Source organism: Excalfactoria chinensis, chromosome 2 (genome assembly GCF_039878825.1).
Source record: "Excalfactoria chinensis isolate bCotChi1 chromosome 2, bCotChi1.hap2, whole genome shotgun sequence".
Taxonomy (NCBI): Eukaryota; Metazoa; Chordata; class Aves; order Galliformes; family Phasianidae; genus Excalfactoria; species Excalfactoria chinensis.
In genome coordinates, this window is record NC_092826.1 from 66,737,324 (window position 1) to 66,752,030 (window position 14,707).

General features: G+C 38.5%; 1 protein-coding gene across 2 annotated transcripts in view; it reads left to right on the forward strand.

The window, feature by feature from the left end:
• ADCY2 (adenylate cyclase 2) overlaps window positions 1-10,724 on the forward strand; it is a 199,416-nt gene extending 188,692 nt beyond the window's left edge. For both annotated transcript variants that reach the window (XM_072328899.1, XM_072328900.1), the window contains 5 exons: window positions 1,214-1,360; window positions 2,912-3,019; window positions 5,052-5,166; window positions 7,636-7,760; window positions 8,344-10,724. In XM_072328899.1, coding sequence (XP_072185000.1) covers window positions 1,214-1,360; window positions 2,912-3,019; window positions 5,052-5,166; window positions 7,636-7,760; window positions 8,344-8,496 — 648 coding nt within the window. In that variant the 3' untranslated portion in view covers window positions 8,497-10,724. The remainder of the gene's footprint in view (window positions 1-1,213; window positions 1,361-2,911; window positions 3,020-5,051; window positions 5,167-7,635; window positions 7,761-8,343) is intronic.
• Window positions 10,725-14,707: the final 3,983 nt, after the last annotated feature.

Below are 14,707 nucleotides of genomic sequence, written 5' to 3' on the forward strand. Positions count from 1 at the left end.
TATAATCCTTATTGAATAAAAGGGGAGAAAAGTTGTGTAGCAAACCATCTAGCTCCTCCAACTGCTCATACTTCTGTCTATCTCACACCTATTCGGGGCTGAGGCAGTCAACATATTTTACCATTGCCAGTTCAGCTATTTTTCAGTTAACATCAGCAACTTGGGTTCACTGTGTAGATTCACCATGTTCTTTAAAAAGGAAAAGAAATATACTACAAGCAAAACTGAAAAAACCCACAAAGTATGGATAAATAAAAAGGGAAAAAAATATCTGAACCTTCTTGAAATCACAGAATATTTGTCTTATTCACAAGAATATTGAAATTCATGCTCTACTCAAATATCTTTAGCAGAATTTGGCTTTGTACTAGCTTAAAGCATCTCTTATTGTTGAGGTTACATTTGTGTATAGATTTCCATACTTTTTTTATTAGTTTAACAAATAGTCCTTCTTTTCTTTTTTCAGGACATAAATTTGTCCTGAAAGCAGAGAGATTGTAATGATAGAGGGCATTGGAGAGGAAACTGAAGGAAGGGATAAGGGGATTCATTTTTATCATCAGAGATTTCCTGTGGAGTAGAGGTGCTCTCATTTCAGTGCTCACAGAATGCTATGGAAAATGTGACACATAAGAAAGTTTAAGTTCAAGTGACTTATTTATCTCGTTAAGCCCCTTGTTATGGAAAAGAAGGGACAATTATTTTGTCTTATTAGGCATCTTGTCATTTTCAGTTAGGATCTTCAGGGTTGTGTCACATCATGCTTTTGTAGTGCTCTAGTGATGAGATTTTGCTTCAATTTTCTAGGTCTTTCTAGTCATTAAAATGATACAGCTAATAATAAATTAGAGACTGTTTTGTAAAATATAGTCTCAGCCATGCAAGCCAAACCAAATTCTCTACTCATCTCAGAATTGATTCCTATCTAATAAATCAGTGAATATTTTATGCTTACTGAGCATATATTCAGGTGAAAAAAGGGGTAACTTTGGAACACTAAAAAATTTTTCAGCTATGTTGACTATGTTTAACAAGTCTGTATGCTGCTTAAACATCAATAAATACCACTGAATGCAAAAAATACTTGAACACTGTTTTAAAAGTTTCCATTCATGGCATTACCTTCCTTTTCACTGCATATTATCAGAGAACCTTATTTAGAGCTGCGTATAACAAGTGTTTTTTTTTCTCTTTTTTATTTTCTTTTGGACAGGATCTATATCATCAGTCATATGACTGTGTCTGTGTCATGTTTGCCTCTATTCCGGATTTCAAGGAATTTTATACAGAATCTGATGTAAATAAGGAAGGCTTGGAATGTCTCAGACTGCTAAATGAGATCATTGCTGACTTTGATGATGTATGTACTTCTAACAACAATCAACATATGGTTTCAATCTTAATAACCCAGGGTATGCAACAGTAAGCAAACATACTTGAAAAGGAGAGTGGAAGAGCTGTCAGAAAAGAACTTTTGTATGTCTGGTCATGTAGAAAGTCTTCCAAGGAGCATTAAAGGAAAAAGAGATTTATGTGGAATAAATGAGATATCGATCTGACATCATATTCAGGCGCTTTTCAGTCTATATAATGAGAATCCAATGCATGTATCTGACAGGGAAATTCTGCCCTTTATCTGCAGTTCACAAGGCACATTACACGCCATATATTAACTGTAGTTCCCAAGTACTAATGCCAGATGTAAAATGCCTAAGTTTGTGTCCTAAATTTGTACATCTTTGGAGAATCCAAAGGAGGGCTTCGAAGGTGCTGAAGGGTCTGAGAGCAAGATGTATGGGGAGTGGCTGAGGCTACTTAATTTAGCCCAGAGCAGTGGAGGCTGAGGGGAGGTCTCATGGTGGCTGCGGCTGCTCTCAAGGTGAGTGGATGGGCAGCACTGAGCTCTGTTCTCTGTAACAGCGACAAGGCCTGAGGGAACAGCATGGAACTTTGTCAGGGGAGGGTCAAGTTTGAGATTAGGAAAAAGTTCTTCTCTAAGAGGGAGTTTGGGCACTGGAACAGGCTCCCCCAGGCAGCAGTCACAGCCCCAAGCTGCAGGAGTTCAGGAAGTGCCTTGACAGTGCTCTCAGTTATATACTCTGATTTTTGGGTGGTCCTTTGTGGAGCCAGGAGTTGGACTTGAAGATACTTGCAGGGCATTTCCAACTCAGGATATTATATGATTCTATAACCTGCATTGTTTTGATTATACAACATGTTGATCGGTTGGCATATGAATGACTCATAGGAATGCATAGTTTTTAACATTCCACTCTCCAAGCTACAAGCAAGTGCAGACTGTATAACTACAGATAGATTGTGAAAAGTCATCTCAAAAGGTCTCACTGAGAACAGTATTTGTCTTTAAAAAAGTTGCTGCTGATAAAGATACCGAAAGAAGGTGTTAAGAGTGTGTCGTGATTCAGAGAACACAGTCTGGATTTGCAGTTCTGCAGCTGTGGAGGGAATTTTAGCATCAAACCCATTTTGATAACTTTGGAATGTTCAAAACAACCTGGGTTATGAATTAGAATTCTTACCATCTCAACCAGAAGAGATGTTTACTTTCAGAAAGCTGCTAACAGCTTAACATTGGCTTGCAAAATGATTTGGTTCCACTATCAAATGAGTGTAAAGCCTACTGATTTTTAAGAGCTATATGGACAGTAAGGTGAAGTTCAATCTCACTGATAGAAATCTAGTCTCATTATGATAAAAAAGTATTTTAGGAGACATGAGTTCCCTTTTTCTGGGAACTATCCCTGTATCTGTTCTTTTGTCCATCCTTAAGGCCATCCTGTATATATTTGTGAATCAAAGTACTGATGCTCTTGAATTCTGTTAGAGAAACAAGCACTTAGAGCAACAATGCTGTTGATCTCAATAATGAAGAACTATTCTTGTTTTCTAGTTATTGTCTAAGCCAAAGTTCAGTGGAGTTGAAAAGATAAAGACCATTGGAAGCACGTACATGGCAGCAACAGGATTGAGTGCTACACCCAACCAAGAACAGTATCAGGTACAGAAAAAAGTTTCTGCTCAATAAAAATCATGCTCAAGTAAAGCCTAAAATTCTGTTCATTAAACAGCAGCCTACATGTAACACTGTGGCCTCAATTTTTCTTCTGAGTGTATGCTTTTGTTTAGAAGTCTCTGAATTATTTTTCTTCACATTGCAGTTTTCAAATGCTGCCTCTGCATTTGTTAAGACTAAATTTGGCTTTCTACTCTAAACGTAATACAGCATTTTATTGCTACATGCTGCAGCAGAAGTAATTGAACTTAGAGTCTAAAGAAGAACATTGGAATCACTATTTTCCATTGAAAGTTGAGAGTGCAAGGTAGCCTTATTAACCATGCACTTAAAGAATCTTCAGACTCAATGCTTAAAGTAGGTTCCTTTGTTTCTGATTTATTTAATATAGTAGGATTGGGAACTGTGTGCAGTCAGTAGAAATGAAGTTCAGGGAAGCAATTCATAACTTCGAAGCAAAAGCTTTGCTTTTGCTGTGATCTTTAGATCACTGGTGAGCAACAGAGATGGCAGTAATGAATCAGTATGTTCCCTGATAAGGATTAATGTCTCCTGACAAGCTCATGTTCCTTCTAAAGAGAAGCAATTAACACCTGAACCATAGACCTTAATAATCTTGAGGACAAAAAAGAATAATTTCAAATTAGCCCTGACATTCATTACAGGGTGAAGATGATGAAAGAAATGCAAGACCTTAGACTGGAGAATACACAAAGGAGCTCTTAAGCACCAGTAAATTTAGTGTGTGTGCTGCAAGAAATGTATTGTTTGAGTTATTTCTGCAAATTACAAATCAGGAGATCCAAGTCTTGGGGTTCCTTTGGTGATTTAGTACACATATTGAAATCCATCAAAACTTAGGTCTCTTCAGTCCGGATACTGCAGGATCCACACATGTTGCTGTGCCTAGTGTGACAATGACTGACAGCAAGGCATATTGCTGAGCACAGTCCCCATTTCAATTCAAGAACTCAGGGAAGACTAAGTGCCCAAAGATAGGGTCTGAATATGTCAGCTGGGTAGGAGACCATCTGTCTTAGCAAGGAGTGAACTCCAAAGGAAACAGACAGGCTTTGTTCATCTAAACAACAGTTCTGGCAAAAGCTACTCCCACCAAGGCTGATGTATGTACTCTATGAATCATCTCACAAAGATGTCATCTGTCCATCAACTCTGTCACTTTATCTCAAGGAAGACTCAGTCATTTCTCATAGAGATCAGTAAGTCTAACTCTTAAGAAATCATTCTGTTGTCAGAATCCTACCCAGGGCTGTGGGAGCCTGAAAATCAATTCCCTCTTTAGCCTAAGAGGACTCAAACTAGTGCTTAAAAATCAGGCTACACTGTCAGTATATGATAAAACTCTATGAAAAAACTCTATAGTCTTAGAAACTAACATGAACCCTGGAATAGCAAATTATTGAACAGGGAATGGGTTGTCTTTCCTTATGTTCCTCCTGCATTTTGTTCATTTTCAGGTCTATTTCATGTTCCCAGATATGCCTCCTTATCTATTTGCCAGATGAGATCAGCTGTGGAACTATTAAAACTGAATCTCACTGGAGCTTAAGCGTTAACAAGAGTGCTGAAATGTGCAGCAATGAGAGGAAGGAGTCTCTGTGGGGCTGACCATAAACATCAATTATTATTAAGAGGCATAAAACAGACACTCAGAAAAAATTAATGTACAAATCCTAGGCACACATGGACAGTGAGTGCTGGTAGGACAGATAGCAACTAATCAGTTGCTTGACAGTCAAAAGAATACGTTCTGAATGTATCAAATCTGTACTGCCTTATCATGTAAGTAAAATGCAACGTCGTCTATTGGCCATTGTTCAATAGAATTGTTGGTGGAGAGGGCATCATCTTGTACATTAGTTTTCTGCTGCAGTCACCCTGGCTTTAGCTTATCTCTGAGAGTTTAAGTGTTTTCATGTTCAGCATATTTTGGAAGTGTTCTCACAGGAACTAAAGCTATAGAAAATAATTTTATTCTGTTTGTTTGGCAATTTAGGAACCTGAACGACAGTATATGCACATAGGAACCATGGTGGAGTTTGCATTTGCCTTAGTGGCGAAACTGGATGTCATAAACAAACATTCTTTCAATGACTTCAAGTTACGAGTAGGTATGTATTATGGGAATTGAGAATATGGAGGAGGAGGATAATGTAGCATGATGTTCAAGCAGATTAAAGCATTACTAGAACTGACCAACAGGGCCAAGGAAGTAGACAGCATCACCTTTACCCTGCTTAGAGGCAGTGTTAATGGCTTTGCCAATGAGCACAGGTGCTGTTGTGGCAAGAAGTGTTTCAAGACAGAAACACAGAAGAAGCGTTATCACTAAGTAAAGAACACTTGGAAAATGTTCTTTACTTGGACCCATGAATCCAATGGTTCTATGGTAACTATATTTTAAAGTTTTTTTGCACCAAAGGAGATAATAGACAGGGCATTGCAAAACTATATGAGTGGCTTTGGAGGGCAGTACCTAAAAGGCACAAATGAGGCTGGAGTTTGAAATAACTTTAGATGTACTAAACTCAAGCGAGCTTACAACAAAGCTTTTTGCTGTTAAACACTGGAGGATATTTCACTTCTTTATTATTCTGTGTATATTGACAAATGGAAGCAAAAATGTCCAGCTACTAATATTAGGAGTATCACTTACGTTCCAGCTTCTAATTGCTTCCCTTTGTGCTCCACAGTATTAATACAAATAATAATAAATAAATAAATAAATAAATAACACAAAACAAACAAACAAACAAACCATCCACAAAACCTATAGTTGCATGAAGTCATGCAAAGGATGATGAGATAAATGAATTCAGATCTGATCAAGAACCATAAATTCCAAGACGCTTATTTCCTGATAGCAGTACATAGCAGTTTTACAGTGCAGTATGTAACTTGGAAAGTGTGAAATGAAAGCATTAAATAAATATTGGATACCTTCAAGTCTTATAAACATGTCTGAAGTATCCAACAGTTATTCTCCTTTCTTGTTTTTCTTGCTGTGCTGCTTGCTTTTCTTCTTGCTTGCTCTTACATTTATTTCACAGTGCCACCCACTGGCTATGCTTGCTACTTTCTGACCTTAAATATTCCCACGTTCCTTTTTGTTTCATATTTGTTGTCATAGTTAAAAATGAGAAAGCACATCTGAAGCACGCCCCATTCTCAATATGTTCCAGAACTTGATGAGTTTAAAAAACATGTAGAGATAGTCTATTTTTGTATAGAATAAGAGTTCTGTTCTTGCCATAGATAATGCTCCATACTTGCAAACATACTGTTTTGTCAACATACATACTGAATCTGCAAACTGATTACATCAGTGCTGACTCTTATCAAGTAGGGATTAAGAGGTGAAACTTTGAGGAGAAAAAAAACATACCCACTTGTGATTTAAAAACATTTGCTATGTGCTATGTAGAAGTTACTCATGAAATAAAGAAAAGGAAAAAAAATGAAAAGATGACGCTGTCAGAAGCTGCTTCCATAGCATTAAACACTAACAGAGTTTGGCTGAAAATCATTTTTGTGTGTGTGTGTGTGTGTGTGTGTGTGTGTGTGTGTACCACAATGATGTCTCAGTGGGGAATGAGTTAAGAAAAGTTAAAGAGAGGGTAAAGCCTGATGGTTTTTGAGCAGTCTTTTGTGGTTGTTCTGCATTGTGTTTTCTGGACTGCATACAAACTGTTTGTTTCTCAAGTGCTAACCACCATATAATCTCCTCCATGCATCATCTCTTCAGGAGCTTCATCTGGTGAACTAAAAGTGATAAAAGCATAAAAGAAGGAGAATAAATCTCAATTGTCAAATCTTCAAAATCTTAAGACAGGGTTGTTGTTCAGGGTTTTGTTTCATTGGTTGAATTAATCAATTTACTTATACATTTATTTTTGCTAAATGAGTCTAAAACAAACTCTAAGAACACTTTAAAGAAATAATACATTTCAGATAGAGGGTTTAAAACAAAACAAAACAAAACAAAAGCAAAAAAAGCAGCAGCAGCAAGGATTAAATCTTCAAAGGTCCATAGGTCCCAGACTGGCACTTTTACCACCTTAACACAGTAGAGGCACCACTGAGGTCAACTTCCTACCACCATTTATGGCCATGAAAGCACCTGATATCCATAGGTACTGCAACCACAGAAATGCATCTTCCTCTGATGTAATCCCCACTTTAAGGACTTGAATGCAAACTGCTATTTGTAAAAGCTTTTCTCAGACAGCATGCAACCCTAAGATTATTGCAGCTCACTTGGTGTCTTGGTTTTCAACCTTCATTTGCTGTGAATGCCAGAATGTTCTTCATGTCATGAGATAAAGGTTGAACATATCAAAATTATTCAGGATAGAAAGGAGCTGTTAAACTAAAATTAGATAAACTTTTGACATTTCTATAACATTCTCTTGCCATAAGGGGTTGGTAAAACACTTGTGAACAGGCTTTTAGTTGCTGTATCCACTAATCAACATGGACCAAATACTGGTGTGTCCATTGACTTGATAATTTGCCAGGTGCACTACTTTTTATCATCTGCTCAATATTCTTTTATAACATAAATTTCTTATGTTTTTCAGGTATTAACCATGGACCTGTAATAGCTGGAGTAATTGGAGCTCAAAAACCACAATATGATATCTGGGGCAATACAGTAAATGTGGCCAGCAGGATGGACAGCACTGGTGTCTTAGATAAAATACAGGTAGTCTTGTTCTGTGCTGGTATTTATCTTAATAATGCTTAAAAATCATCATATGTTTGTACATCAAAGACGTTTGTATTTTTGGGGCTGAAGATGCCTACCATAAAAATGACCTTTCAGAAGAAATGGATCTCAGTCAGGAACATAAAGAATTAAAACGTACAGAAGAAAAATGGGAAGAGAATCAAACCTTCATATTCACCCTACAGAGGAATACAATGGAGGAAATTATGTGTTTCCTGGAAATGTAGCACCAGTTTAAGAGGGGATTTGAGCAAAATAACATTTGTATTCTCTGAATTTCTAAACTCATAAAATATTGGCTACATTATTTGTGAAGGGCATTGAACTTAATTATGTCCATAACTACAGTATATCAAGTTAAATCCATGAAGCAGTGATGAAGTGTTATTTTGCTGAAATATGCAGATAAATAATCTTTATGGTTTGCTATCTGTATAGATAAGAGACAGACCTGTATAGAAAAGACCTTCATTTACTAGTCAGGACAGATGTTTTCTTTATATTCTGCAAGATGATTCCGCTCCGCTCTTTTCTCAGTGTTGGTTTTGTCTTGTTGCAGGTTACAGAAGAGACAAACAATGTCCTGCAAACACTGGGGTACATGAGCACTTGCAGAGGAATCATAAACGTAAAAGGAAAAGGAGAACTGAAGACGTACTTTGTACATACAGAAATGACAAGATCCCTTTCACAAGGGAATGTGGCATCTTGAAGAATGCTTGTATATGTCATTGATACCATATTTTCAGGAAAGTATCACGCACTTTTTAACTACATTTTGGCCCTTAACATGCGTGCTATTTTCTGATATGTGGCACTTATTTTAATATGGCTGCAGAATAGTCCCATGAGCCATCATTTTGCACCTTGATATTCCTGTGTTCAAGGACAGTTGTGATGTACACTATAGGACTGGAAGATTGTACTGCAACTTGCACTGTTATTCCAAGGCAAGAAAAGAAGGAATAGGATTTAAAAGGAGGTAACTCATCCTGAAAGGACTAAAAAGAGATGTTGGTGACAAATGTGGGGAAAAAAGGCAATAAAGCTAGGGGTGCATACTTTTTCCTGATGCATGGTGTTTTCTGGAAAATACAGTCGCTCCCCAATAGCATCCACTAATCTGGTATTAAAGCATACAGTATTTGTAAATAAGTTTACTCGATCCACACATGATTTGGATGTGATCACCAGTTGCATCTCATAGCCAGGGACACGTTGGGTGGCTTGCTGGAATTCTTTCCGAAGAGAGAACTAACAATGCTGGAATAGTTTTGTACAAACGTGTCAAATGTTTTGAAGCTATTGTCTTTTGTAAGGTTAATTCATTAAAAGTTTATATGTAATTTGTCTTACTGTTGCTGTCTCTTAGTTTTGCTTCCTTCTGTGGCTTCTGTCCCTCTACACCTGTGCGTCTTCTGCTGCAGCTGCTGCATTTTATTCAGTAATTAGCTATCGAAGCAGGCTGTGGCAGCTATCTCCATAGCTTAGGTCACTAATATCTGTAAGATTTGCTACTGCCTTTCAGAAATTGCATCAACTCTATTGTCTTCAGTCCTTCTTGGTATCCTAGGCTCTTTGCGCTCATTTGGTCCCTAGGTGATAGAGAAGATTTCAAATCCACAAACATGAACGAGAACGAAGTGGAGGATACTGGAGACATTAGCAGTGTTGCTACTCTACGATGGGCCTGCAGTGCTTAAACAGTAACTAAGAGAAACTGTAGGAAAGAAGAAAGCCTGTGTTTTGTACTTTGACCACCTCTTCTGCCCTTGTATGCCTTTCAGTTATCAATATCCCGATTTCATGGGATATTTAAAATAATCAAATTTATCAGAACATAACTGATGCAGGCTGTCTATTTTTGAAGATACAAAAAAAGAAAGAAAGCTATTTTGTGGATATTCAAGATTAATTTCAATCCTGTTGAATAGTAACTTGCGGATTTTCATAGATGATCATATGTGGGAGACTGAAAAAGCAGGTAAACATGCTCCTTTGAAGGCACTCCAAAGATATTTTTTTCTGTCATGGTATTGAAGTGTTAAGAGTATTCATTGAACAATCTTTTAGATTTCTCATTTGTGAAACATTTATATACATTTGCATTGCATTGGTTTCCTTTCAGAAGGAGTTCCCAAAATATTCCCTGAATAAATGACGTCAGGCTGCACAGCCTCACTGAGTGTGGCAAGGTTACCAACAGCCGCCATCTGCCCTCTAGCAAATTGGAATAGCAGTCAATGTTGAAATGTCAACATTTGGAGTAAAACAGACACCCTGAACGTTTATTTCTTCAATTAAAAATTAAATTAAATTAGGGAAAATAAAAAATAGCTTCAATTTTGAATGTACTCTGAGCCTTTAAAATCATTCTACTGTTATCACAAGTCAAAGCAAACATTTCTCACTGTGGATGAAAACCCTGTAAGTCGATTATATTGTACTGTCATATATATGTGTAGCTTTCAGGTATAACCTGTATATTCAGGGTTTTGTTTTCATTTGCAACATTAGTAAACTCTGTACCTAATTTGATAGATTTGTTTCTATGATTTTTATAAAAGTTAAACTATATTATATTTCTGTAACCCATAAAATGTTAAATTATTTGAATAGCTGTGAGCTGACCGGTCCAATGAAGTGTAAAGATAAGTACGTGGCCTCTGAGAACGTGTTAAAAATGCCCTTGTCTGTGACAACCTGGTGCCCTGGTAATACTCCGGTATTCTCTCATTTTGTACTTGCATTCTAACTCTCGCTACTGTGTAGCCACATCCTGCTAAAGAACAAAAAAAGGTGAATATACATGTAGTATGATGCCCAAAGAAGGGTGCGTATTATCCTTTCTCCAGCCTTTAGTTGCTGAGTATTATTATCTTTCTAGTGCCAAGAAGCTATTTGTATCCAATAAATATTTTTTGTCTTCCAAAGCACTTTACATCTACTGTCTATACTGTTTTATTCCTTCCCTGTCTAAACTGACCCAGAGATCCTCTTTCTTCTGCAGAAATTGCATATTCCACAATAACTGGATATAACACTACTTGATTGTCACTGTATAACTTGAAAGTTTTCTCACAATCATATTTTCTATGTAACTTTAAGGCTTCAGTTCTACAACTTTCATGTTGATGCTGTAGTTTACAGGTCACTAGCAAGTCATAAAGGACATGAGTTTCAAAAGCAGAATGCAAGAGTGCTCAACAACATGAGGCAGCAGCCACACAGTGAATATAAGAGTGGTTCACTCTGATCTGGGAAAACAAAACCCAAACATGAACTCCTTGGGAGACTGCTGGATTTCTGTATCAAAGACAGTGCTATGCGCCCATTTATGGAGGACTGCCAAGGGGCAGGAAGAAAGACTAGGCTTGCAGACATTTTTCTTGACTACAAACATAGTTGTAATCACCTGTAAAGTAATGCTACTTAAATGCTGTTTCCAGAGATAGACATTAGCATCCTATTTATCCTGTATGCAAAGCATTATTCTCTTCATATTCCTTTATGGTTTATCTACTTCATAATCTGTCTACAGACCTTACCTTTTCCCACTGAGGCACAGGTAGCAGGTCAGCCTGCTCATTTCTAAACAGATGGCTGTGCACGTTCGTAGGCAGAGGTGTTGAAATCCTGTCATATTGTTTTCAGAACCTTGTATCAGGACAAACAATTAGCTATATCATCAGGATTATTTACATACTGACAGATTTACTGTTTTACATGATGATTACCTTGTCCTTCGATAATTAATTTTCCTTTTGGTTGTACTTCAGTATGAGGCTTTTTTTCCTCCTGCAAGTGACAGTCTGTCAGTCATTCAGAGCCTTGAAGAAACAAATACTTCTGTGAAATGAATGGCTTGATTTGAGGACGAAACCTATTACAGCGGAAACTGGACAGTTTTAGAGCCATCTGTGTTTCAGCTTCTTTTTCAAGGATGATGGCTCACAGCATTTGTTGGAAAGCCTGTCTCTCCTTCATGGCTCAGGAATACATGACATTCTGATACATGCTGAGGCCAAACAGCAAGGACAAGAGCTGAATTTCTGAGCCTTGATTTAACAGCTGCCTAGCCATCTCTGCTGTAAGTGCCACCAGCTTGAAACAGGTATGTCACCCGGCAGTACAAAGACTGCTACTGTGTTTTTTCTGTGTTTCAATAGCTTGTCTAGTTACATGTCATCTGTCTTCTTGGGTCCATTCTGTCACTATCTGTCCCATCACTGTCTCCTCTGTGACCATTTGCCTCACAGATTAATTTGAAGAATTGTCTTGCTAAGTTTTTCCAACAATCAGTTTGATATTTCAGAATGCCTTTGAGACACTGTTATAAGTATAAAAGCTATAGGGAGGGGAGCGGGAGTGAGGGAATAGTTCAGTTGGAAGGAACATTCAGAGATCATTTAGCCCAACTGCCTGAACATTCCAGGGCTCACCAGAAGTCAAAGCATGTTACTGGAGGGCATTGTCCAAATGCTTCTTATAAACTGAAAGGCATAGGGCATCAACCATCTCTCTAAGAAGTCTGTTCCAATGTTTCACCACTCTCAACAGTGAAAAAAGGCATTGTGCTTTGTGCTTTTCCCATGTGTCCTGTCATTGGTGACCAGGAACTAGAGCCTGGCACCTCATTTTTTGCTTTCAAGGACCTTAAAATTCATTTTACATTGTGGAGCATAGATCTGCACAGAATCACCTCCTTTGACCAGCTGGCTATGCTGTGTTCAGTGCACCCCAAAATGCAGTTTGCCCTCTTGTCCGTCAACGCATACCGCTGGCTCATGCTGTCACCAGCACCCCCAAGGCCTTTCCTCCTGAGATGCTCTCCAGCCATTCTTCTCCCAGTCTGTACCTGCATCCATCCCAGCTGCAGATCTTGGCATTTTACTTTGCTGAAATTCATGCTACTGATCATACCCAATCCTCCAGTCTTATCTAGATCCCTCTGCAAACCCTCTGGATCCCTCCAGAGTCAACAACACCTCCAAGTTCAGTATCATCAACAAACCTGCTAACCTGCATTGAGCTTCTGCATCCAGATCATTGATAAAAAACATTAAATAGAACTGGCCCCAGAACCAAACTTTGGAGAATGCTGTTACTGACCAGCTGCTGGTCTAATGTAGCCCCATTCACATGTAGGACACTTTAAGCTCTGTTGTTCAGCCAGATCATCACCCAGTGTAGTTTGAACCTGTTTATCACACCGTCCAAAAGGATGCCATGACAGACAGTCTCAAAGGCCTTAGTTCCAGAAAGAATATGTGCAGTGCCTCTCCTTCACCCATCAAAGGGTTAGAGGACTTTTCCACATTGGCTATGTCTTTGTTCTTCAAGTGCCTTTCAGTATCCCCAGGACAGCCTTCTCCATAACATTTCCAGGGACCAAAATACTATGTCTGTAGGTTACTGGATCTTCTCTCATGCCCTTATAATTTCTCATCTGTCACACCCAGAGCAGAATTAGAGAGAAACATTTCAAATGTGACATCAGGAATCCTGTATAGCTTAGTTTAGACTTCTGGTGAACAATCTCTTGTAGCTCTATTTACAGCTACAGCTGAGCTGCCTTTTCTAAAATGGTTTGCAGCTTCTTCATGCTTGTACTAAACTACAGAACAGCACTTGCACAGTGACATACATATCTCTGTGTAGGAAGTTGATGTCAGACAACTATTGTTTAAAACTCCACCGCTCACATATTCTGTGGTAATTTGACTAAAGTTACAAGGAGAACCCTAATTAGTAGAGCGATATTATTAGATAAGCAGATGGAAATTGTCATGAATGATTAAAAGTCTATAGAATACAAATTTCTCTCCACTGCACTTAAAAAGAAGCAAGATGCTAGCTACATTATTCAGTTTATCAGTGAATGGAGAATGGAAGCTATGTAGTAGAAATGGGAGGTTTACATCATATGTGGGCTCAACATGCCTACAGGAATTGGTTATAAAGATTTAGGTGTCCTGAATGCTTTGTTTTTCAATTGATGTTCAGTAAAAACCAAGATGTCTGAAAGACTCCTGTTGTGAAAGAGCCTGCAAAAAACCAAATACTAACAGTTATAATAATGGCAGTGTTGCACCTATGACACTAGTACTGCAGTTGCCAAAAAGAGCAGCAATGTAGGTACAATCACAGAATATCCCAAGTTGGAAGGAACCCATTAGGCTCACTGGGTCCAAGTCCTGCTTCCACACAGGACCACCTAAAAATGACACCATATGTCTGAGGGCAGCGTCCAAAAGCTACTTGAACTCCACCAGGCTAGTACCGTGGCCACTGCCCTGGGCAGCCTGTGTCAGGGCACAAAGTGAAGCAAGTCACATATCCCTAGGCAGTACAGGAGGAAAGAGAACAGTTGCATGCATGTATTAATATAAAATAAGCAAAACATGAATATTGAAACTAGGAGCCAGGTGTTACTGGGGCAATTTTAGAGCTAACCTGTTAATAGAGGTTGTACCTGGGAGTTGCTCACTTACAGTGCCCAAAACATGAGCATTCAAATCAAACTGCCTGAAAGGGCTAGAAAACATGCCCACCTCGGCACTGAGCAATAGAAGACACCCCAGGTTCCTCAAGATGCAGATGCCTCATTCTGTGGGACATACCATGTTTTGGTGTGCTTGTTATTCAGTCTATCCAAGCATGAAAATTGCCCCACAGAAAGGAATTTTTGACAAAGGGACATAAACAAACAAGCAATCAACTCTTTTGGTCCAGTTTTGTTCTCATTTTCTTCCCCAGCCTCCAGAGACAGGAATGAGTCAGGAGCTATAAGAAGGAAGGTGTCAGAGGCCACACTGGGCTGGGCACAGGTGAGGGAAGGTAGCTCTGAGGCTGCTGTTTAAAGCCGTGCTAAAACCTCGCACATCACGCTCGTGAATGTTACATATCCAAGTTTAATACGT